We start from the raw sequence: 26,730 nt of genomic DNA, 5'->3' as shown, positions 1-26,730 counted from the left end.
ACATCCCTGAGAGTTTGTTCAAGGCAAATTTACGATGATAGATAAATGTTTACCTCGTCTTCTTCTCTGAGAGTGTTACAACTTTGGTGAGATAGTCAAAAAGTTCACCGCCATGGCATCTGAGGCAAAGATATAAACGTTAAAGGAGAAATTTATTTTACAATATGGAGAGTTGATTCAATGGTTGAATTTGTAAGAAATCAGTAGTTTTACCTTGGAAGTAGAATTTTTTATTTTTTATTTAAAGTAGTGCTCAAATTCCGCAGAATACTTACAGTTCCAAGACGAGAAAGAGGTAGGTGGGTGTCTCAATGAAATCGAACAGGGTAACTGCGAAAGGAAAACAATAAGCACTGCATAAAAAAAAGTAAAAACAAAATTCCAGCTCAAACATACAACACCAATTCCTTAGGCTTTTAACCCAAAAATCAGCTGCCTGTGGTTTTTATAGGAATGCAAGTATATAAAGCAGAGAATAATTTAATGTTCAATTTTGTGTAGCAGTTTCTATAGTTCATATGTACATACACTGCCTATGTACATACACTGCCTATATACAGCTTCACACTTGCATAGCTACTTGACCAGTTTGCATAGCATTTGCGATGCGATAGCAGAATTAAAAAAAAAATGCCCAGAAAGGACCCATAAAGTAGTGGTATATAACCAATAATCAAAATACACTGCAAAGTTAGTCTGATGTATACAGTCTACAAACCAAACTACAGATTTCTTGCAATACCAATGATTTCACAGAAAGTAACATACTTGGGGGCGTATTTTATTACAAAGCCTTGCAGACACAGTGTTACTGTGCCACAGGTATGGTAAGATGCAGTTTCATTACGAATCAAGAGGTGCATGCTTATAGCCACGTGAGGTGATATCTTCTCCTCACTTGTTTATTTACACGAACCTTTAATCCAGGCTCTTGAATACACATACATGATGCAACTATAGATCATCTAGTATATAGATAGATTATGCAATGGACTGCAGTATGACAGGAAGGTTAAAACTCTGTGCAGGTTTTTTAACAAAGCATTTATAACAAAGCATTGCATACACAGTGCTTCTGTGCCACAGGTATGGTATAATGCAGTTTCATTACGAATCAAAAGGTGCATGCTTATAGCCACGTGAGGTGATATCTTCTCCCTTCTTGATTATTTACTCGAACCTTTAATCCAGGATCTTGAATACACATACATGATGCAACTATAGATCTAGTATCGTGATAGATTATGCAATGGACTGCAGTGTGAAAGGAAGGTTTCAACTCTGTGCAGGTACCTCAGGCTGACAGATCGGGATACCATATGTCACTGTCACCCAAGGGAATAGGATTATAGAGCTCTGTACATATCCACAGTAGTACTGCATGTATGTACATGGTAATTACATGTACAGTGTTATGCAATCTTGAATTTTCACAGGTAGAGATCTACAGTATGCATAGTACATGGTTTGGTTTAGTAGCTCTTTCAGTTAAATATCTCCAAAAAGAGGCACAGAAATTTATGGCTAAAATGGGATTCAAACCAGTGACCCATTTTAGTAATTAATTTCTTTCCTTTTTTTTTTCTTTTGTCTTAAATTTTCCAGTCAATTTTTCTTTTTTTCTTAAAACTTATATATAGTTAAAACTGTTGTTTATATACTAATTTTATTAACTTTATTTATACTGATGATACAGAAAATTATCAAGCCCATAGAAGTATAAATTAGAGAATTCTCGGGTTATTTGAATAGTGTTGGCCAATACCTTGACAGAACAACACTAGGGTTCTTTTACTCACTGAGGTGGATCAAATTTATGAAGTTCATTCAAGACTTATTTTTGGCATTTTTGTACTTAAATCCTTTACAGACTTTGCAATCGGCAGAGTTCAAATGCCCATTGACTCCCACAAAAAGCAATACAATTCATGTAATCACTAAAGTGAATGCATGCATACACAACGTATGACGTTAAACAACAATGTACTTTTGAGATTATGATGATTACACGCCCAGGTATCACAAAGCTAAATCAACAGCCACTACTGTCAAACCCTCATATAATTTATATCATTTATACCATTTTATTCCCTAAAATCTGGGCTAATTTGCTATATCACTTTGTGTTAAATGTTTTCATTATATATTTGTTTCTCTTTGAACAAACCACTATAGAACAAATTTAATTTACTCAGCATCCATCGGTATGCAGAGGTTAGCTATATACAGTACAGTGTAGTTTGTTATGTTAATATTAACTCAACTAGATTAACTGTGTCATTTTTAGACAGCAGCCAACACATTGGACAAGTAAATGGCTAATACACTACATAGACACCAGTCATTGACCGACACACAGCATTAATGAAATTCTTGTCCCCCTCTAGTCTTAGAGTTTGATTACCACATACCACCATGATGCCTGGTTCAATGCAGCACATCATGCATCATAACACATACATTAGTTCTGATCAATCTAATGAAATTGATTGGGTAAGCATATATAGGCCAGCTGGTTGACATTTAACACATCATTATGACTATTATAACAATTGACTTGGCTCTGATGTCCATAAACTAAGGGGGGAGGGGGGTATGAAAAGGTCGTGGGGGAGGGGAGAGGGAGGATTAGAGAGAACCCTGAGTGATACACGGTTCATATATTGTACAATCTATTCACCATTTCGTGGAAATAGCCTGCTGGCGCTATAAATGCTGAGTGTGACAGAAGCATTAACCAGTTGGGAGAATAGTTGTGTCATGAATAGGTCAAATTACAAATTTTAAGTCACAATATGAACTACACTCTAAGGCCAAAAGTTGATCCAACATTTCACAGAATTCCTTTTCACAGAATTGAATTGGAATGCGAAAGTAATCTCTATGTTCAAAGTTAGGTTACCAGAAGGGACAGCTGGCAGAACTACAATGTTCAGACCGTTTTGCCACAATCATAAAAAGCTTAAAGTTACATGCAGGGTCCAGGAGAAGGGGGAGGGGTCAGGTTGAGTTACAGCTCCAGAGCCAGTGTCAATTAAAGGGGCCTGGGCAAAATTTGAAATGCAATAATATATTCCACAACACCCATGAATTTTTGAAGACCTCAAATGGGGGAGGGGGGGGGGAGGGATGGCATAATTATCCTAAGACTTGGCTCTCAAATCTCCTGGTTATGTATACATGTAAGTCAAGTATAGGTTAATGTACGCAAAATCTCTCATGAAAAACTTAAATAATTAGCACTAAAGAAACTATTTTGCAAGCACCTCCATAATAAAATTTAAATAAAATAATTTGAACAAAATTTCTCTACATCTTTCATATGGTCACTTCAGGATCAAAAACTGCCCCGATATTATTTAAAAGGACAGAAATGGGCCCATCGTGAAAGACATTATATAGCTCACTTATATTTGCATGGCCAGGTTCGTCGCAGAGTTTCCTGAGAATGGAGACCTCGTTAAAATATTCCTCTGTCAGAGCCTCAGCCTCCTCATTGGAATCTGATCCGGCAGAGAAGATGTCGATGATCTTTACCGCACATTCAGAAGAATTCTCCCTGTCTATACACCTGCGAACTGTGCTGCTAAGCCCTCTAAGAGATGTGAAAGAGTAAAACCAAACAACAACTTTAATAAACAAATAAATACTATATATTAAAGTGCTGTTATCATGAAATAAAACATGCTCAAGGCACTGTACAAAAGAAGGTCTGGAATATAAAATTACCAAACTTAAGAGAACCTAAAAAGTAATTAGGGAATTTCAAGATTTCTAAGTTGTTACGTTAATGACCTTCAACTTTTCAAGGCTCAAATCTAACATTTCATGCTTTTAACTAATCATGGGTTGTGTGACAGTATTGACTGTACTCTCAAAAGGTACATACTGTAGTTTCGGCATTATTTACTAGTGAGAACTTCCTTTGTCTTCTAATAATTCATACACCAGAAAGGATATGTCATGCAGCGATAGTCATTAAGAAGACAGATTAGCGAGGAGGTGACGTAAATTCTTTTAACGGGCATTTTATACGTTGATGTAACATAATGTAATATTGTACCAAAATCAGATTATGACTAAGACACAGAGACTTTAACCTGGCTGTCAGCTTTAAACAATTCTGTACCAAACTGGACTTAGACACAATGTCACTTTCATTCAGGTTGATGGTCTAAATGTCTAAAAAGTTAGTCTTTTTCTTGTCAAGTTGCCCCTCAACTTTTGAACCTCCGAGATCTCATAGGGTGGCTGTACACACCAACATTTATCATTTTTTGCTGACACATCATTTGAAATATCTCACTATTGACGTCCCTGTACATAGTAATATAGTCTCTACATAACATAGTTTTTCTATTAGTTAGCTTTTTGCAAAACATTCAGATATCAATTGTATAGTACACATTTAAAGATTAATGTTACATTGTCATAATTACAAAATGATTTATCAAGTTAACGTCCCACCCACGTGTACAGTATATAGGACCTCCATGACTTAGCAGTATTGCACATAAATACATGAAACTGAGTATATTGTGTTTCTGAAAATTTATTACAGGTCTGAAGGTGCAAAGGCGGATATTCTTCGCACCTGTGGAAATTTTATTGAGGCAGACACTTGACGAAAAGGAAATAACATATATTTTTACCAAAAAAAAAAAGATATTATTTACACCACTCAGGAAGGAGGGTTGTATTTAAGAATGATCCTTTAAGTTTCCATCCTCTATATGGCTCACAGGAAAGATCAGTTTCTCTGCAAAGTATCGAGTAAGCAAGGTATTATTACTAATGACCTTTTCATGTACAGATAGTGCAAACCACATCCTATGAGAAGACTCTTTTATCCATATATTTCTGATCATATTTTAATAACAGAAATTAGTGAAGCAAATTCACAATTCCTTGCATTCCTGTGACAAAAATTAACTAAACTTGAAATTTAAACATTCAAGCTACAGAGGTTTGTTACTCTATGATTACAAATACTGAACCAAAATGTTGTTGTATGACTTTTTAAAATTTACCAATAACCAATTTAGATGTGCAATATACCATAACTTGTTAAATTCTATGTAAGTCACAAATTGCATGTTATTATTCATCTCCTAAGCTGTTATATCTCCTTTTTTTCTGTCTAGTTTTGCAAACTTTATTCACTGTTCATTGGTCCCATTTAATTGTTGTCTGTTATACTGTTTACAGTTTAAATACACCCTTAATCTGTCTTCCTTTCAATTTGCCTTCGAAGAAGACCCTGCAATGATTGAAACGTCAGGCGCTCTCGCTTACATACTTTCATTTTGCAGCAGTGAGCAATAGAGAAGCACTCTGTCAACATTTCTTTATTTCTCTCTCTCTCATCTTTGTACTATTAACCCATCAGAGTCATGTAATCCTCTAGTTTCTGCATTAATGTACCTTATCCCTACTTACTATCAGTACTGTATTTCATTTGGAAAATCTTATGCATTCATATAAAACACTGTACGTTTGTACAGGTACGTCAAAGTTATTCAGATTTCCTTCGGAACTATGTTCTGATCCAAACGGATTAGCTAGCCACCAGTAATAATAATAATCCCACAATTAGATCTTTACTGTTCCAACAAATATACTTTGTCATTGTTATCATCATTGTTATTATCATTGTTATTATCATTGTTAACATCATTGTTATCATCATTGTTATTATCATTGTTATCATCACATTGCATTTCTGAATGATTTGTTGAAAATGCGAATATTACAAGAAAACGAAACACAGGAAGAATTCAATCGAACTGCTTAGCTTCTAAAGTTGACAAATATAATAAAAACTTATGGCATTCTCACTTCTTGAAATACAATGTTGTGATATTAAAGTTAATAACAGGATGAGGCTACTAACGCTGCCAGCACGACTTGAGTCGGCAAAGGGTTCTGGATAATAAATACCAATGAAAGAAATGCATACCAAAATAACTACCTAATCATCAGTATTATTAGGATTATTATTATTATGTTACAAAAAAACAAAACAAAATATACACCGCACTTTCAGTAGTGACCATGCATTAAACAGCTTTGGAAAATGATAGATCTGCAGGCTATAAATGCTGATAGACTTTTTGGCAATCTATAAAGTGTTCGCAAGTCTTCATGTGGGCTAACCAAGGTACAATAGTCCTTCAGTACCTGAATCTTGGTGAACAATCAAGTTTCAAAGCTTGCTTCCACTTTTAAAACGAGTCCTTTCAAAATAAAGGCAATCAGATATAAAATGGTTTTGATAACAGCACTCCACACTCTTTCACAGGACCTGTGGAGAAGCTTATTTTACCAGAATGTGTCTGTGTGGACCTTGGCCTATAGATTCTTTACATGAATTTACCCGACAGTCAACACTACTCCTGACCCCTCGCTGTTCACACACTATCAATGTGACAATAACAGGTACAGTACGAATGGTATCAACCATTCTGTAAAGTAGAACTTTAGTTTTGAAATAACCATGGATAGATAGGTGATAAATTAAAACAATTAAGACTAACTAATAGGCCTATCCAAAGGTATCCACAGTACTTACTTGCCCAGGATCTGTCCAGGGATGTATCTGTTTGAAAAATCCCTGCCATACCTCTCGCTCCAGTCAACATCATCTTCACCTAATATTAATTCATGGCCATCTTTCATCATTTCAGGAATCTTAAGTTAATATCTAGGTTGTCCTCAAAAAACTAATTATATCCAGTATTCATTCCTCTTCTTGTGTTTTATTCTTCTTCTTTTTTTCTAGGATTGTAAATTTCTCTTTCGAGTTCTTCAAGACCAATAATTGGAAAAAATATTTGAAAAAATGGTCTTCTTTAAAGGTGATATCTTCATGTTATATTAATGAAAGGACGAAATGTTTCATGAAGACTTTTTTTCATCGCAATGCTGAAAGTTGGTGGAAAAACGTTACACCCAAAGTCTACCTATAATTAAGAGCTTCCAATTGCCTATGGAATTGTTTCCATGACCAAAAGATTATTATTGTTGTGCATGGATGTGAACAGATGGTTTTTTAAATTGTGGACTTTCTCAATTCTTCACTTCCACAGCTTTCCCTTAGAATGTCCATACAGCAGCTTCTTCTCTCTTGGAAAAAATGAAATTTAGAGAACCTAAATCATCATAAAATATATAAAATTTGTGAGGGAGGTTCCAGCGTATCACTCAGTATCACATTGCAAAATGATATAAAACGGTCAAGTTGCTATATATATACAGTAGTGTACATGAGGAAAACATGTACATATAGCAGTTTTCTACACAGGAACTTTCCATGTGAGATAAAACGTCAGAGGCTTCAAAGGTCTGACACCAAATTTGAACACTAAATTCATCCCTTGGGTTCATGAATTGATATCGAAAGTCCTAGAGAGCAATAAGTACCGTAACACTAACATTTTTAAACTGATGTGAAACGAACGCTTGCATTCTACCAAAAGAAATTAATAAAAAAAAAAATTATTTATGTAACAGGTCACCTTTGGACTGATCTTAGGAGTATTATGGGGATAACAAACAACAGATCAGTAAATATTAGTACACTGATATGGAAGGAAATCAACAATCTTTAGAATATGAAGAAAAAAATTAAGAAGCCACCTGGGTTTACGTCATTGTCACTAGGATGTTAATAGAGGGGGAATTCCCTCAGTCAATTTACTTTTTGGGGGTGGGGGATTTTCATTTTTATAGGGGGGGGGGATTTTATGATGTTAGTGGTTAGATGTACGTACATGTGCCCATACCAGGATTTATCATTGGCAAGTTTTGTAACAACAGTAATGGTGCAATTTGCAGGAAGTCCTAAAACTACATTGCATGCTAGTGCTATAGTAACTGCTAGCGATTTGATAAATCACTGATCGATCGAGTGCATGCACAATAGCACTGGTGCACATGGTTTATATATCGCACAACATCTGTACTGATACGTACGTACATGCCGTGCTTGAATTTTGTTTCTCCTTTTTAGCTCCTGGTAGTGAGAAAACAGCTCCTGGTCCTACTGAAAGTGCCGAGAACCAGAAGCCACTTTTTTAGAAGTGGCTCCTGGTCCACAAATCCTTATTTCAACCCATGTTCTTGACAGATTGATACAGTACAGTAAAGAGCAATGTTATAGGGCTTAAAATTATAGGATACTCAGAATACTGTCCTGTTGTTCCTTTTGGAAACTGCAATACAAAACAATCCATCATTGTTGCCTTGCAATACTAGTAGTGTGCTACCATTTATGGTCCCTAATATAACTGGTTGTGCCATTTACCCGATCATCACGTAATACAAGTATGAGGTGATTGCTTGGTGACCTAATCGCAGTCTGTGAGCTGAGAGACTCATCAAGCCAAAGAGGAAAGTATTTGCACCTGTGCATCCATCTAAACAGTCAATCGTGCTAGTGTTTAGATCATGCATTGTACTATCTTCAGTGTTGTTTATCGAACAAAGAGTGTTCCAAAAGATATTTAGTGCATTTTGTCAAACGTAAGTGTCGGGGGTTATATACTGTATGGTCCTCCCAAGGGTATAGAGATTTATACTTCTTTGGGTCTTCTCCCCCCAACCACACCCTCCCCCCCCCCCAATAAAAAATAGTTAAGCAACATCTGTAATTTCCAGCAAATATGCAACATTTTTACCCCTTTAGTATTCCTTGGCTCAAGCCTGAGCCATGTACACTTTGTGAATAATGGACTGTGATTGGTCTAATGTTTCTTTTTGCATCTCTGTTGTTCAACTAACAGAGCCCTGATCAAATATTTTCTCACTGCTACTGTAGGCCTGTGTTCTGGGCCGGCTACGTGCGTGGCTGTACATGTCCTATGGTATTGTGGATTGCACAATGTACCTTTCAAGTTTTAAAAATCATTTTGTACTGTGCTCAATTTGTTTGAAAAGATTTTCTCCATATCCTCTACTATTAAATTGAAGTAAAATAATAAGAACAACACAAAGAGGGCAAGCACGTTGGATATAACAAGTTATTTTGAACTACATCTCATCATTTGAGTGTGTACTTCTCACAACTACTAACATTGGCCACCAAGGTCAGTTCAATACTACAAGGTCACCTAACTGATGCACGCATATAAGGGCTGCATAGCGTAATGTTAGGCCTAGCTATCCACACTCAAGCACTGGTATATGGCGTGTGCCGATCATAGCTGACAATGTCATCTAGCAGAAAAGCTTTCTCTTGTTTTCATATTGCAAAAAGAACAGTAAAATAGGAGAAACTAAAGTCAACAAATGATGGATGGAAGCTTTAACTTTCTTTTTTCCAGTATTTGCAATTCATATTTTTTTTTTTTTTTTTTTTCGGTTTTCTTAATATAAACAATAGTGGTCGGCAAAACCGGTTTGGGTACTAAACTGGTTATAGTGTGCAAGCCTAATCAGGTGTACATATTCAACGTATGATATGGTAAATAAGCACCCCTTATTTAACAGATGATTGTGTGAATGAGCACCAATGCATTGCTTTTCAACGGACAATCAGGTTACAAATAAGCACCCCTAATGTTAACTGGAGATCAGGTAAAAAGTACCAGTATATCGCTTATGTATCTAACCGACGATAGGATAAATGAGGCACCAGTGCAATGCTTTTTGAACTAACGATCGGGCAAAAAGCTCCCATCAATATAAATAGTGTAGCACGCTCAAGTACATAGCAAGACAATTTACCTTCCTAGCACTGCTATGACCTCCCTTGCACCTGAAAGGCTTAAGCAGACCTTACACATTCTACACATGCCATTACATAGATTTGTATGAGGATATTGTTACCATTTGTTAATGCTTATGTAAGGCTTATTTTAGGTAGTTCGGGAACGGTAGGCCGGGCCTTACACTGATACCGTAGAACCGAGCGTGAAACGTGAAATAATCAGGAAAAGAGGGTACTGCATAATATATACGTCTTCTTTTTATTGATTCAGGATAAAACTGTAACTTGTAACTTCAGATAATTAAAATGTAAAGAGCCCGAAGACTACAGACGAAAATATAAATAACGGAGCCTACTTTTCTACGTCCGTAGACTTCAGATGATAAACTTCAACTCCTCGATAAATCTTTAAGAAACACTTAAACCCCTGATTCCAAAATAACAAATTAAGACGCGTTGCACAGGGCACACGCTCTGCCCTTGAACCCGATTGGTGTAAACTTTTAACTCACCCCTTACCAAACTCTTGATTGGTTGAGTGCCAACCTGATATGCAGATGAGCATATGCAAATGGGCACTCAACCAATTTGAACCAGTTTGGCTGTCTTCCAACCCCGAATCATTTAAAACAAAAGATACGCTTGTAATAGTGCGTGATTTATATCCCGCCACACCACAGCGCAAACCACCAATGCGCGAGCCATGGGTGACATCATAATGACAATAACTAGAATACGCTTCACAATAACAATAACTAGAATACGCTTCACACTTATATTAAAGTTTTTGATGTGAGGTGATGCAATAGCAGTTGTTCTGAACTTATTGGAAATTTCAAGAATTTCTTTAATTGTAAAAATTGTTTGAGGACCTCATGTAAGATTAGCATTTTGTCTTTGTATTGCTAAATGAGTTTTACCCTTGAAAGTTGAAATAAATAAATCAAATTTAATTAGGAACATTTTGTTAGCATCAAAGGAAACAATTAAAATTGCCTCGGCCCTAGAAAAGAACAACTGAACAAGCAGCCAGTCCATGATTGAATTAAGACTGAAATTAAGAACCTGCATACAATCAAAAGTGTGCAACTGAAAAGGATTAGCCAGGCCTTAAGTTTGAATTCCTTATGAAATAGCTGTACATAAGACCTCCCCACAAATCCCTGCATAGTTTTAAAGTTAGTATTACTGTAGTACTATCAGCAATAGGCTACAAGAGGTTAATGGGTCTTACTGTAGTTACAGTACTTGTCAGCCCTATCTAGGATTACTAACTGTTAGTAAGTGTTATTGTCATTACATTATGCAGCCTATTTGCTAATTCATATTACTAAGCTTTCGCGGTACAACTGCAGGTGCTGACAACTATGAACAAATTAATGTTACTAACCTTCAATACAACGTTAGGTTGCTTGTGAAATACTGCGAATTTGGAAAGAGTTGCAGTTCAGTCAATATCCGAAATTAGTACATTCTAACTCTACCTTCAAACAGGTCATTCTGACAAGGCAAATTTTTCGAGTGTGTTGTTATTACAGCGACATGTTGACAAATGGCAGAAAAATCGTTACCATAGGCATGCTCACGGAAATGCTAAAATATTACACTGTGCCGGTATATTACGTAACTGATAACAATCATCCGGGTGTGCAGGCTTGCAACTCCTTGACAGTTCTTCCAAACTTTAGAATTAGATGAGTGCAACTGCGTGCTAGGTGCGATCGCCACACATTTGTTACTTCAAGCCCGTTACTGGGTATGAAATGGGAACGATTAGGGAAAGGCTGTTGAAAAGTACGTTAATTATTGTGTCTCAGGTAAAGGGATATCTAAGCGATATAACTATATCAGTGCAGGTTTTGTGGCGTGCGCAAAGGGGGAGGGGAGGTGAGCGGACAATGTCACCAACTCACATCTTCCGTCGGGAAAAACATTTCAGTCGGTTTTTTTCTTACATTCAGTCGTCTCCTCTGGGTGTACGCTCCCTCTTTTCAACCTCACGCAGAAACTCAAGAGAATTTAACTTTGCGTGTAGATCACCATTTGATGTCGTATTTTTGTTCAGGGCAAAGGCCCCCAGTCTCCCCAGACCGCTTGTGTGGGGTATCTTAACCACCATGGGTCACACCAATGTCTGTTATACCAATGGTTGTTATTACATTTCCAGAAATGTCGGGTGATGGGGAGGGGGCAACTCTCGGCTCCCCCGTAACTCTCGGCTCCCTCCGCAACTCTCGGCTCCCTCCGCAACTCTCGGCTCCCTCTGCAACTCTCGCGGCTCCCTCCGCAACTCTCGAAATCATAACGTTTTATATCAAAATATGGACTTGTTCCTTAATTAATAAAATGTTACATTTCGATCTTCGAGTCGACTTCTTATGTATTTTATGAAAAATATTGGCTTTCCTTGATATTTAGAATAGTTTGTTGAAATTATGACTTTTCATTTTGAAATTTTAACATTCTATCGTATGCTCGAGAAGAAAAATAAGAAGAGAATAAATGAGGTATTATGACAATTCCCAAACACAACAAATTTTCATTTGATGTTTAATTGTCTGTGTGGGAATGCAGGCTATTGATAAAATACGCAAGCGACCAAAAGAAAGGATAGAAGTTCTTTAGTGACAGCCCATTGAGGAGGCTCCAAAGTAACAAAAATGAAAAGTGAAGGGGGCTGGGGAGCATGTCCATCACCCCTCACCAAATCGACGCCCATGAAGTGACTGCAGATTTTGGTTTCCCGAACGGGACAAGCTACGGAGGCGGTCTTGCCAGCCTTGCAAACCGTGGGGGGGGGGGGGGGTCCGCGGATTGCAGAGTTAGCAATGACTATAACGTGGATCGCAAAGTCGGTAATTACTATTACGGTTAGATTCGCCCAACACGGCAGCATACAGAGACGTACTCAAGGCCGAAGCCAAAGTGAACGAATCAGGTCACACATCTTATGCATGTTAAGTTCTTTCAATACCGCCGTGATTTAATTCCGGGGGAAATTTCATACTGTAGTTTTGATGCACATTTTACTTCCATTTGCCTTCTCCACACCTTACCCACCCCCCTCCCCCCCCCCCTCACGATCCCACTCGTTAAAGATGAGCAATCCCAACTTCCTCTTAGTTATAGGAACAAATTAACGTAATGATAGGTCTATCCATTACAGGTGATGAAAGGTGTTTAAATAGCTACAGTGGCTCAGTGTTCCAACCGCCAGAGCTGCGACCTTGGGAAAAGCGACAAATTTGGCGGCGCCTCGGGCGGAACTGGAATATTTTGCGACCACGGTGAAATCGTCTCCATCAAAACCTTGCGTTGCCTCGCACCGGTTTCCGCAACTTCTCGACCAGGTATGGTAATCTTTCTCCTGATTCAGATGGCCTTTTTTTCTCTACAGGATTTGCTATAGTAAATGGTTGGAAAATCCCTCCCCAATAAATCACAGAATATTGAATCACTAGGTCAGGACAAAGAGCTATATAGGTCTGTGGAACAAGAAAGGGCACATTTTCATTACACTTTTTTTCTAATTTTTTTTTCTCACCAAAACAACACTTCTTTTATTAAAAAGTTGAAAAGGGTACTTTCCATTATCCAAAACTTAGTTACTTCTAATTCATGAAAGGGGCACTTTTGAGATTTTTCAAAAAACTTCATACGGCAGCACATCCCTCTCTGGCCCTGCCACCATCACAGAAAGACTAGTTTACATATGACCATTACATAAGTTTTGTACACAATTCCAGCCAGTTAAAACATGAACTACAGACAAGAAACTTGGTTACTTAGTCTCAGTGGATTTTATTATTGTCATATGCAACAAGATATTAAATTCATTCAAATAAAGAGAATTAACACAATGCTAGAACCATCTTTACTGTTAAGGTATGTAGCTTTATCTTGTATACTTTATTTAGTTTATATCTGTCTACTGGCCATTCGATGCTCCTAAGTTATATATTATTTAATGATAATTCCTAATAAATATGTAACCAGCTTGTATGTTTAAGACACATATACAAAACAGCATAAAAAACCAGACATTGTACCTTGTTGGATCAATATAACAAATAGGAAGTTCAGCCATTTCAGACATATTTTAAAGTTACAAGAGACACCCTAGCCAATACACACCTTGATCTGTACCAATGAGCAGGGGTGTCAGTAAGACTTCATTTATTAGGGGTGGGGGCAATGATTTTCAAAGGGGAGCAGGCAGAGTATTTCTTGACCCTATTTTCCAAAAGCAAAACTCGTTTTTTGGGGGAGTGGGGGTGGGGGAGGGGAGTTCGGATGGCCAGACAGATATTTGGGAGAGCCTAGCCCTATCCCCATAGCTATGCCACTGTTAATTAGTCATTATGAGTACATTGGATTCTACAATATGCAGACATATTTTCATATCAGAAACACGAAGCCACATGCCAAAAACATTTTGAATGTCTTCATAATTTCCAACTATATTAACCTGCATTGCGTGAAAATTATACCAGTGAATCTAACGTTGGTGGGGCTTAAAGTATCCGAGAGTATCAAGACATTTGTCAAACTCGGTGTCAAAAGCTGATAATTGTATCCACTACCCCCACTTGTAAATATCCATAGGATACATTATACATTGTCAATTCCAGATTTCTGGATATACACTAACAATTAAGCCTAATTTGATCAGAAGTTGCTTTTTCTCATCCAATTAAACACACCATCATCAGGAAATATCCATAGAAATTTTTATTCTTTTTATAGAGAATATAATTGAAAATTTTGTTCCTCATGGATATGCACTATTTATGGGATACATCCTCACACTTAAGGCACACTTTGACAATAAGTGGCTGTTGCTCATCCAATGATACACACCATCATTAGGAAATATCTATAGGAATTATTATTCTTTTTATAGGAATATATTTGAAAATTCTTTTCCTCATGGATATGCACTATTTATGGGATACATCCTTACACTTAAGGCACATTGTGACAATAAGTGGCTTTTGCTCATCCAATGATACACACCATCATCAGGAAATATCCATAGGAATTATTTTTCTTTTTATAGGATATTTGAAAATTGTGTTCCTCATGGATATGCACTATTTATCAGATACATCCTTACACTTAAGGCTAACTGTGACAATAAGTGGCTTTCCCTAATCCAATGATACACACCATCATTAGGAAATATCAGTAGAAAAGGTTCTCCTTTTTGTAGGATATTTGAGAAGGTAGTGTGTTCTTTTCCTCATGGATATGCACTATTTATCGAATACATCCTTACACTTAAGGCTAACTGTGACAATAAGTGGCTTTTGCTCATCCAATTTTTCCAACTCACTTGGCAAAATCCATACTTCCATAGGAAAGATTCTCCTCTCTGTAGGATATTTGAGAAAGTAGTGTATTCTTTTGTTCATGAATATGCATTACTACAATTAAGCCTAACTGTGATAATCAGGTGCTTTTGCAGACGAATATATGAATATCGAGGAGCAAATAAAGCAAGGATAAAAACGGTGTAATCACAGGATAGCAAGATAAGGTATGAAATAAATTGGCTTGAAGCAAAGGCTCCTCATTTATGCATTTCCTTTAAAAATAACTCCTCTGTTGCATGAAATGTTTGATTTGTTGAAGCATATTTTCATTACTGTAATTAACCTATTTAGATGACAAAGGTGTCTTTAATTTGTGAACTGAATCATTACAAGGAATTTACAAATTAAAAATGTCAGTAAATAGGGAGTAATGCCTCATAGAATCCATTGGGATGTGTGTTTAACATTCCCTGTTAAACAAATCAGATCACAGAATCTCATTCAAGGAAAATTCAAATCTTGATACACATCCTTTCTCCCCCAAAAGTTCATATAGTGCATTAATTTATGCAAATTGCAATTATGCATGATTTCAAGAGTCTGCCATGCCTTCTTTATAGAGAAGCAATCCTTTCTTTATAATATCTATCAGCTTGTCATGGGGGCAGTAAACCCAGGCATCCTCTTATTTCCCGTCCATGTTCCAAAATATGGAGTGCTTCTCAAGGCCTATAACTTTAACTAACCAATCATGCCACACTCCAACTGCAAGTCTGGTTTGGGTTTTGAGCAAACAGGATCTCCATTAAACCCTGAAAAGCAAATAAAACATAAACTAAACATCACAAATTAATTACAAAGGAGTTCTGAATTTCACAGGTTCAAATCAATTGCAATTAAGACACACAAGGAAGTTTAATTCTAGGGGTACATATTGCTTGATAGACTTATGTATGGGACCATCCAATAACCTTTTGTACATCACATTTTTGTTAAAATTTATGAAACTAGACAAAAGGGTGTACTGTGTAAATACAATGGCATATTTTGACTTTCTGATGATGAGTATTTCCAGGTGGGTTGGGAGGGGATGGAGAAGGGTGGGGGAGGAGAGGGTGGACAGGGAGAAAGGGGGTGAGGGAAAAGGATGGGATGGGAAAAAAACACTTTTGTCATTGTCAGTCTGCGGATGATATTTACCTGTAATGTCAAGCTTACCATGTTATCATTGTTAACGGTATAACAAAACTCAATGTTGAGAATAGATACAAAAACATTTAACCAACATTGTAACTACTAATACTACTATACATACATTTATATATATATATATATATATATACATACAAAGAAAAAAAAAAAACTGACCTTTTGACAATCTGAATGACGTCTTCATCGTCTAGCTTGTGATCTTTGCCAACGTTTTGAGGATTATGTTTCACAGATGCTCCCCAGACCAAAGCACTGATAATGAAAAAAGATTTAACGGTTACATCACCTGATAGCTGTAACTTCACATATCATCTCCACTTAACACTTTAATCTGGGTGTATAATAGGTGGTGGGGGAGGGTGGGAGGAAGGGGGAGGGGGGGTTAATGATAGGTGAGATTTCAAAAGGAAAATCAAGAAGAATAACATGAATGTTTGAGGTTTCCTGCTGAATAAATGCGATCACAGAAGAACAGACTGTTGGTTCGCTTTAAAACTGTACAGAGTTTCTCTAATAGATATACATCATTATTACATTTAAAAAATATGTAATTCACTATACACAGATTGAAAGTCCAATTGTTTGTTATATCCAATTAAATTGTTTCGCACAATCTCAGTATGCTTCTAAGTGATACAAAATTAAATTCACGGAAAATCACCAAATCTTTCATGTTTGCAATTCCACATACTTTCACATTTCTGACAGTTCGTAAGCCCGACACATGATCAAAGTTATGTAATAATTCATCTTATACAAATTATCACAATATAGCAACTGCAAAAATTTGCTTTTTTATCACTGGCACTTCTTTGGACCTTGATACATTTAATGCATTACTTGACACATCTTAATCTTAACGTATCATGTATCATATTAGCAAAAACATGCTACGCTCAATAAAACCATCATTCAGAATAAATGCTCCTTACCCCCTCTCATTTTGAATGTCAACAAGGTCCTTTCTAGTTGGAGTATTTGGAACACTTACTATTTAAATTCTTTGAGTATACTCTTATGTAGATTCATACAGAAATCTTCCACCGTACTCTGGCCGTTCTTAAGTACTACAGGAGCTTCATAGTCTGGAAGTTGACCTTTCGGTTTGGTATAACTGAGAGGAAAAAAATGTATCAAATCTAATCAGTAACAGTGATAAATTGATAATGACACAGGAAGTAATCTCTTAGGAATGACAACAGGCAATATATTTAACCATTGCATGATGAAACCTGGATATGTAAAGGGCAGGCTATGTGACACTTGTTGGGAATACTTCAAATAATTTCAAATCCAAAGAAACTGAAAAAAATCCAAACTATACATCTTGATCCAAACGAAGTTGGTTTTTTGGGTAGGTAAGCTGCTTTACTCTTGCTAATGAATCCTCTCTCCCTTCAGGAAATCAGGCCTCAAAAATTCAGGCTGTTTAACAGGCAAAATGCCAGTAGATTCTTCCAAACGCCAGTAGCCAAAAACAGAGACATTTTGCTGATAGTGGACACTTTAATTGATGTGTGGAAGTGGAAACTTGATTTTAGGTAGCAGATTTTTTTAGAAGCTCTTTTTTTTAGCAAGTGGAAGAAATTTTGAAAATCTGGGCCCAGAAATGCAACTCAAAGCTGGTCTTGGAATGTCATCAAAGAAGAAAATGATCTTCAAAATCCTTTGAAATATTTCTTCTCACATTTTTAAAAGTCGCTTGTAGATAAATCTGTTGTCACACAACTTATGCATAATTGGAGTAACTGTTTGGTTTTGCAGTTCAAGGATTCCCAAAAGAAGAATTAATAATCTGTTCTTGTAGTTTTGGAAGCTTTTTTTTTTACTTACATCCTGACAAGATTCAGGTACTCCCACATCTTTTCCAATAAGTCGTCAAAGTTCCATCTGTGATGAGCTGAGATGGGCACACAGTGAGGTATCTTGTAAATAACTTCCAGTTCCTGAGAGGAAGCAAATCGAGATAACATTACGAGCGGCCGAGCGAGCAGTGCACCAGGGAAGACTAAAACACCGTTGGATTTTGCCCTCAATGGAATGGTTTGCAAATATGAATCAAAGATACAAATAAGGGGAGCACCTCACAACACCCACGGTCCTTTTACTTCTTCAAGAAGTGTTTTCCTGGGGTAAGGGGCACCGTGGCAAGCCAATAACAAACCCACTAAGGGATGGATGCACTTGTTCTCCCTTGAATATTGGCAAGTGGGAAAGGGACCTTTTGGTTTGTCTGAACACAATTGTGAGAGGCAATTTTATAGTAAAACATTCGTTTGGGTCAGTGAAGAGTGAAAGAGGGGGGAGGACTTGCATGGTAAATATGTCCTAGACTACCATATTATGAAGCCTATTCTAATTCTTTTGAGATGGGCCACCCACTACCTTGGTTTTGGGGTTGGGGTGGGGTGGGGTGGGTGGGGTGGTCTAGATTGGGGATGATTATGGGGTTGGTATCTTTACGCCATAAGGTAAAAGATGAATGGAAACACCCTGCCTCCGTTTTGCTGAGAGTTAACTCACTTCTATTGAGATCTGATCTATTTTATTGAGTATATAGATGCAGGGAACATAGACCCTGTTCCCCTCAATCACATCAATGAGGTCATCTTGTGATGCATCCTCCCTCAATGTGATGTCGGCGTTGTGCATCTTGTACTCCGCCAGGATGGCCTTGACCGAGTCCAGATCCAGCGTAGACTGCGAGACCGTCTGATTCATGTTGATGCCGCCCTTGTCTTTTCTCTTGAAGGCAATATTCGGCGGTTTCTTGTTTAACCTGACCAAAAGGTTGAGGTAGAAATTACAGACTGGCATCGAAACAGTCGATGCAGTTCAAGTACAAATAATGTTGGGTTTTTGTTTGGTTAATAAATCAAATCCCAGCCCCTTCCTGTATTAAATACTAGGTGCATTTTTGCAGAGCATTTTAATGGTATTTCTGATCTGATTTCAACAGCATGTCAATGTTTGGCACATATATGTAGAATCAGTGCACAAGAACGAGGAAATACTTAAGAGGGTTTTATGAGATAAAAAGTGTAAAAGTTTTAATACGAAAGACTTGTGTTATGAAGGAAAATTAGTCATTCTTGTTGTAATATAAATAGCACACAAATCTGAAAAATGAATAACAAAAGAAAAATGATTTTACCACAAATTTATCGAGAAAAAAAAGGGAAAAAAGGGAACTTTTGATGTATGTGCCTTTTGATGACTGATAGTAACTCAGAAGTCCCTCTTCTCTTTCCTAATATCACTTTAATAATCTTTGTGCAATCCTAGTTTCTTTCTTTTCTACTACCAACTGGCAAAATTCACTGGCACTTTAAAAGCCAGTCAGTGGCCTAAATTTCAATAACTCCAGAATTCTGCTAGAAATTTCGAGAATTCTGCCAGAAATTTCGAAAATCTTCTTACCTTATGCCAAAGCCCTCCAGTTCACGCTCCAGCAGTTTCTTGTGTTTCAGCGGTTTTAAACAATCCAGGACGATAAAGATGAGACTGCATGTTCTTGCGACTATGAAGGAATGGAAATGTCGATCTTTTAAGCATCAAAAGATTCAAAGTGTGGACAAACGAACAGGGCAAATGGTTATCAGTAAATTCCAACACCAAATTCAGCTTCCACTGTCACTAGTTAACCCCGAGTAGTTAAAATGATTAATATGGTATCATACTCTGTCACTTTGAAAGATACTATATAAAAAGCAAAACTTGTTGCAGCTCTATGAACCACCCAAATAAGGGGTTTTACTGGCACAAACCTGCTGTTCTATTCACCAATCCTAGACATTTTTCTCCTTCAGTCTACATGTCAGCCATTCTTTTCTATTTTGCTACTTGTTTTGAGACAATCAAATTTGCTATTTGGTCAAACTATAGAGTAAGACCTGGTTGTCCGAGGTACAACCACCAACAAAAAATCCTTCAAAATGTTGCCCTCATGAACATTTATAATGATCAGAAATTATCAGCGGCAGCTGCTGGTACTGAAAGCATGGCCACAATGGCAAATGATATTAGTAAAAATATGACAGATCTACACCACTTGGGTTGCATTTAAGTGCTTCCATAAAGGGTTGAAGGCACTTTCTTAATTCAAAAGACACTTTGGGCAGCACTTTGTTTGACCTGCTAAAATTCCATCAGGTTAAAAAAAAAGTTTGGCTTGACCTATTCCAAACTCCCATGATTTCATGAACAAGACTTAAGTTTATAAATTTATGCAAAAGTCCAGCTGGAACAAGGCTTTCCTTGAATGCTCAAAGCCAACCACGGAGAAGGCTATCTTGGACGTCTTCAATAACGCAGGTAGTTTAGTGAATGACAGACGATGTGATCTTCATCTCTCTGAAGGCATCTTTGCGAGACAAATTAATGGTACATTTGTAGCATCATTCAGCAATATTATCTCAACAGTGGAAAATGGCATGGCCAAAAACAAGCACTTTTGGTGCAATTCTAAGCACTTCCTTTTCTACGTAAAAAGGCGACATTCATCCATAAACATCCCAATTATGGTTCGAATGAGCCAACAGGGAAGGCACCTATCACTGATGTCACCATTATTATGTGGGGCATAAGTGATGTTGTTGAGTTTACCTGCAATGACCTGGCGACCTCTTCCTTTACCATCCTTGGCTCCTTCAATAATACCTGGTAAATCAAGAAGCTGCAAAAAAAATATGGGGGGATGGTATTGTCAAACTTGTCAATTTACAACCTTTGCAGTACACCCAATTATCTCAGCATTTTTCTCAGGGACGTACAATCAAAATGTCATGACCAGAAAAGAGGAAAAACTGCAATGAATGCTTTACTGACATTTTATCATCCACAGTTCTTTCACTTGATGCATGACTGTTTTCTGTTAACATTTATGAAATGCACCTCATCATGATTTTTATAACTTTTTGTATTTTATAAGGATTTTGTAAAGTTCAACATCTAGTAAAATAGAAGGAGAGGCAAGAATAAAGAAGAAAATGTGAATTAGAAGACAATGGAAAAGAAACAAAGGGGACTACCGACTGATTTCCACACCTGAATTTTGGCTCCTTTATATCGAATAACACCTGGTACTGTTGTCAGTGTAGTGAATTCGTATGCAGCTACTTCAGAGTAAACTCCCGCTAGGTTGCTCAACAGAGTAGATTTACCCACAGAAGGAAACCCTGTACAGACAAATCAAGTATCAAAATAACATATGAAGTAATAAACTTTTTCTCTCTTTTCTATGCCAGATATTGTACACTAAATTACAATAACATTATTACATCTTTTCAAGATTACTACTAGACAGGTTTAAATATCAACCTTGGCTTTTTAAATCATAGCAGCTAATGATATGCATAGCAGCTAATGATATGCAGAGAAACAACTCATTTAGCATATTCTCATTACTGATAAAAACTGTCATCTTATTGATAGTACCTATTGACAATAATTTCATCAAGAGAAATGAACTAAATATTATATACAACTTTCCCTATCTTTAGAAGTACTTTATTGTTTAACATCCAGAGTCTTTATACATGCTGTACTGCCTAACACCATGCCTTACACAAATTTGCAATCTGATCAAAATAGACAAAGGCAAGAAAATCGCAATCAATATTCTGTGACTTACCAACAAAGCCAACTCTGGCATCACCAGTTTTAGCAACATCAAAGCCTGAAAGATTAAGAAGTTATAATAAATGCAAATTCTCATTATAAACCATTGGCAAAGCTAACTTTAAAAAATACGCAAACTTTGGTGGGGTGAGCAGGGTTGGACAAGACATACATAGTAATACTTGGGATAAGCTCTCTAAATCATAATGGACTACATGACTAACCAATGGTAGAGTATAAATTGATAGTGTAATGTGGTGAATTGATGAGGGATGGAGTGGGGAGGAGGGTTACCAACCACTGGAATGAATACAGTAACTTTCTTGGAGCATTCCTGTGCACTCAATATGAGTTAGTGAATTACTTTGTCATAGCAATGCAATGTACAGTTGATAGACGGTATGGAGCTTACCTTCTCCTGTGCCACCTCCTCCACCCTTGGGTGTGATTAACTCCCTCTTCAACTTGGCCAGTCGAGCTTTCAGGAGACCAAGATGAGCTGATGTTGCCTTGTTCTTTTGTGTGCGAGCCATCTGAAAGCAATGAAATTATGTTAATTAGCTCAAGTGTAATGTTAATATAAATTTTTATAAAATACAAAATATCATTGAACAAATAGCATTCATGACTACAGATATGTGGCATCACTGATCATTGAGCTGTCATTTGATCAAACAAATTTGAGTTTGGCTGTGAGAGCCCACTTAGAAAACCTTGCAACAGGGGTTTGATTAGTCAAGATTGATGGCATCAACATATATCAAGAATACACTTTTTCAAAATATTATTAAATTTGTAAAATATATTGCTTTATTTGGGTGGTTTGTTTTGGCTTTGTATATATATATATCTTTTACCATTGGAATAGAAAACCACTGATCATGAATTACATTTTTCAAGCATTGGTTGGCGCAATGTCATTTGCAGTAACTTGATGAGAGAGGTTTGCATTCTGGTACGGGCTCTACAGGGCATAATTTATCCAATATCATGTTGCAAAATGGTCTAATTGTAATACAAGCAATATGTATAGCCTAGCAGTTTTCACACAGGAAGCAATGCATGCATTTTATAAGAGATATCCTTCACAACTGCTCCACAAAATTTGAATGCTAAATTATTCCCTACTCTGTAATACTAGTTTACATTACTTACAGTATCTTGTAACTTGCAATGTAACTTATAAGCCTAGGCTATGCCTACAGCTTATACCTTCATTGATGAGTTGAATGAGGAACTGAAAATTGGAGTAATTATAGAAATACCGCCCAGCACTTTTCTCACTGCATCTGTTCTTGGGACTTGTGGATTGACAGTGATGGGACATTAACATATCATATCTGTGAACTTATCTCTAAAGACCAATGCAAACGATATTAGCATGCTGGCATACCCATGAGAATCAAAGTTCATATGTACACTCCCTCAGATAAAATATAAAATGTTTGGCCATATGGTAGGCAAAGTGAATAAAACTGAGTAATATACTGTGGGGAAATCATTGTTTAATATATTAGTTCATAAAAACTTCAACTGAGAACGTCACAGCTTTGATTGTTCGGAGTGGCAGTGGAGATGTTAACTTAAAGTTAAGTGTGTTACACTGGGCAGTGAGTTTATGCCTGCGCCTAGTGTTAAATGTTACACTGTTTGTCAGATACACATCGCTAGCCTATCTCTTTGACGTAACATGAGCAGACATGTGAACCTGAATTATACAGTTACTTGAGCAGATTCCGGAACAAAAGAACACGAAGACATTCCAAAGTTACTATCCCACTTACCTCGGATTCTATTTCTTCAATTTTTTCAAGGATTCCCATCTTAACTGATTTAGTAAAGCTTTGTTTGAGAAAAAAAAAATGAAAATTTCTACTCAGTCGGAACTTTTAGTGGAATTCAAGTGACCAATTCGCAACTCGGCATTTACTGACAAAATCGGCCAAAAGAGATGGCGCCAGATTCAAACGACAGCAAAAATAAATCATTTCCTCTGAAACTCTGCATGCTGTGCGCAAGACCAGATGAGGATTCATCATTTTCATAAAGTAGGGGAAAATGTGAAAGGACAGGGGGGTACCTTAGACATCAAATATTAATTATGTATATATACTATATTTGCTTATTTTTATGGCTGGGTTGAAAATTATGTTGGATGAGGATAGGTATAAGGAGGGAAAGCTGGTGGACGGAGGCGATCCCCGCTTAAAAGACGGAACCAAGTATTCATATATTCTAGGAAATTTAGCCCGTATTGCCCCCCCCCCCCCAAAAAAAACCCCACAAACACACACCCATACACGCCTACATGTATCAATTGATTTTTCAAATACATTGAAAACAGTACGTTATATATAGTAACAATTTTGTTGTTATATCCGTTTTGAATCATCTATATATCAGGCTTGGGGTAATCGTAATCAGTCGTAATCGATTACAATCGATTACATTTTTTGAAGTAATCGTAATCGTAATCGATTACTTTTGTGAAAATTACAAAGTAATCGTAATCGTATTCGATTACAAGGGCAAAGTAATCGTAATCGTATTACATTTATGATTACAGTGAAATTTGAATGAGAAGGGCAAAATTAGTAGAAATGATTAAAACTAATTCTTACTATTGGCTTTTAGTGTGACCAAAGAAGTGTTCCTGCTTCTAGAATTCTCTAGCACAATAAACTTATTCAGAAATTTGCCTACATTCCATTGTCCAATAACCCATCCAACTTTGCACCATTTACACCTCTTTAATTAATGTAATTAATGTAAAAAAATCACTGCAAATTAAGTATTTTGGTGGATCAGAATTTGCTTTACCAGAGTTGACCACTTTTTGATGAAAATAATTTACTTTTACTTTGGCCTTCCATGTCCCAGGTACTGTGGAATGCCCCATTTCAAAGCTGTTTAGTTTTATTTTGGTGTTATAATGTAAAAGAGTTTTTAGTTTTGCTGCTGTGCAGAAATTATTAGTTTACAAAATATAGTGTTGCATGAAAATCTTCATTTGTTTTACTTTAGTATTTGTCTGTTTACTCTTTGTCTGTTTAAATTGTATTTTTTGCTGGACTTATGGGTTACACATCTTAAACGTGTTAAGGCATATTTTATGTGTAATGCCTGGTAGGAATTGTAGATATACTTCCACAATTTTGTCCGTATATACTGTAAATGCCCTTCCTTTGCCCTATTTCATTGCCCTATTTCCCGGCAGAGAGTTATATTAAACAGATATGCAGAGGATTGTGCAAGTAACCACAATGTAATCATGATTGTAATCACGATTACATTACAATGTAATCGTAATCGTAATCGATTACTTCAACTTTAGGCTGTAATCGTAATCGTACATTCTCAGGTAATCGTAATCGATTACATTCAGATGTAATCGCCCCAAGCGTGCTATATATACTGCCGTTAAAACTTACTAGGTCACGGATTATTCTAATTGAAATAACATAAACAAGCCTATCGCCAGGAAAGTAATATGAAGGAACTCACTTTGTTGAGATAATACATTTTGAATTTTTAACGACTGTAACGGAAACTGTGTATTATGCATAGAGGCGTGTACTTCAGACTATGGTTATTAAGAATTAAAATTGCAATAATTAGGACTTGATTATCCACGATTCATACAAATTCGGTAGTAACCATTAAAGGCCTTAATTGACAACTCTGTCCCCCGTGATTTCAAGAGGTGCTACTAATTGATTCCTTCAAGGTATTGTGATACTGTGACCTCTCACTTCGGACCTCAAATACAGCTGGCGTTAGCATTGATCATCCCGTACATGTCAGGGCAAATTCAACATGGCCAACTTTGAGAATATTTCTGTAAAACTGTTAAATAATGCCGAGAGTCGAGATGAATGCAGCAATTAAAGGTATTTTGTTTAGACCCAACAAGTCATCCATATAATTGTTGCATTTAAGTGAGTGTGGAACGTCAATCTAACCTTCGGGGATGAAAATATAAACTGTATGGCATAGTATTCACATGCATTTAAGTTCCACAGGAAGCTGCATGCGACTTTGCTCTGTGGTGCGCTACATGAAATCCAAGGCAAAACAACATAGGAAACTATCCTAACTGACTTCCTTCATTGGCAGCCTGGAGAATAATCGGAGCACACTTTATGCCTGTGAGCAGCAGCATATGTGCATGGGTGAGGGGTGGGGGGGGGGATTCAGTCGGGAAAAAAATTGGAACACTACCACAAATATACCCTCCCCCTTTTCCCAACCTCGCACAAAGTATTTATTAGCAAAACCTTGCCATTTAGACTACTTATACAGACATAAGGTTTATAGTCTTACTACGAGATATATGCCTCAGAATTTATTATTTGACGTCTCAGTATTTTTCTACATAGGAGAGCCTGCAATGACGTCATGGCGGCGTCACTCCCAGTAACATACTTCTTTCGCCTCTGGTCGTCCCATAAAAGTCCAAGCCCCAATCTGAATCAATCGGGGAAATTTTGAATTAATTATTTGTTATAAGGACAACCGTCCGTTTAATGCTACTCACAAAGACCTAAATTATAGTCTAAATATGCCTCAGAACGTACCATTTGACTTTTCAATTAAAAATTATGGTGACCCCCACCCCCCCCCCAACCGATATCCCCATACATCGGCTTCGGCCTCAATGATCCCACGACAGCACCCTCTTTTATAAAATACTTTATGCGCATCTGGCTTTCCCCTAAACAAGTCACTCATGCATAGTAGTAAATTAGTAGGAGGGGGGGGGGGGGGATTTTGACGTTTAGTAAGTTATTTATTGTCACAATCTTGATTAAGAGCTGCAATTACGTAAAACTAAATTGAAGTTAAAATATGCCTCATAATGCACCATTTGACTTC

The 26,730-nt window shown here is 36.9% G+C and overlaps 2 protein-coding genes across 2 annotated transcripts in view; both read right to left on the bottom strand.

Annotated features, from left to right (window-relative positions):
* LOC139981370 (phosphorylase b kinase gamma catalytic chain, skeletal muscle/heart isoform-like) overlaps positions 1–11,363 on the bottom strand; it is a 32,212-nt gene extending 20,849 nt beyond the window's left edge. Inside the window, exons 1-5 of the mRNA XM_071993712.1 lie at positions 11,100–11,363; positions 6,572–7,123; positions 3,408–3,595; positions 276–330; positions 54–119 (exon numbers count right to left, since the gene is read on the bottom strand). Of these exons, the coding sequence (XP_071849813.1) occupies positions 54–119; positions 276–330; positions 3,408–3,595; positions 6,572–6,681 (419 nt within the window). The 5' untranslated portion in view covers positions 6,682–7,123; positions 11,100–11,363. The remainder of the gene's footprint in view (positions 1–53; positions 120–275; positions 331–3,407; positions 3,596–6,571; positions 7,124–11,099) is intronic.
* A 2,127-nt stretch (positions 11,364–13,490) lies between these two features.
* LOC139981371 (developmentally-regulated GTP-binding protein 1) lies at positions 13,491–23,790 on the bottom strand. The gene is made up of 11 exons (XM_071993713.1): positions 23,640–23,790; positions 22,268–22,388; positions 21,869–21,913; positions 21,283–21,413; positions 20,842–20,911; positions 19,657–19,756; positions 18,760–19,015; positions 18,070–18,182; positions 17,228–17,350; positions 16,393–16,488; positions 13,491–15,836 (listed from the first exon to the last, which is right to left on the bottom strand). The coding sequence occupies exons 1-11, from the start codon at positions 23,676–23,678 to the stop codon at positions 15,830–15,832; spliced, it is 1,101 nt and encodes a 366-aa protein (XP_071849814.1). The 5' UTR covers positions 23,679–23,790; the 3' UTR covers positions 13,491–15,829.
* Positions 23,791–26,730: the final 2,940 nt, after the last annotated feature.

This window comes from Apostichopus japonicus, chromosome 15, assembly GCF_037975245.1.
Source record: "Apostichopus japonicus isolate 1M-3 chromosome 15, ASM3797524v1, whole genome shotgun sequence".
NCBI lineage: Eukaryota > Metazoa > Echinodermata > Holothuroidea > Aspidochirotida > Stichopodidae > Apostichopus > Apostichopus japonicus.
Note: the sequence above shows the minus strand (reverse complement) of the source record. Positions and strands in the feature narration are given on the sequence as shown.

Bases quoted from the DNA above. Each gene is read 5' to 3' on its own strand.
- LOC139981371 (XM_071993713.1), bottom strand. From the start codon at position 23,678: ATGGGAATCCTTGAAAAAATTGAAGAAATAGAATCCGAG. The intron at 22,389-23,639 runs GTAAGTGGGATA...CATTGCTTTCAG, and splicing joins TTGAAGAAATAGAATCCGAG to ATGGCTCGCACACAAAAGAA. The intron at 18,183-18,759 runs GTGAGTTAACTC...GCTTCCTCTCAG, and splicing joins TAGATCAGATCTCAATAGAA to GAACTGGAAGTTATTTACAA.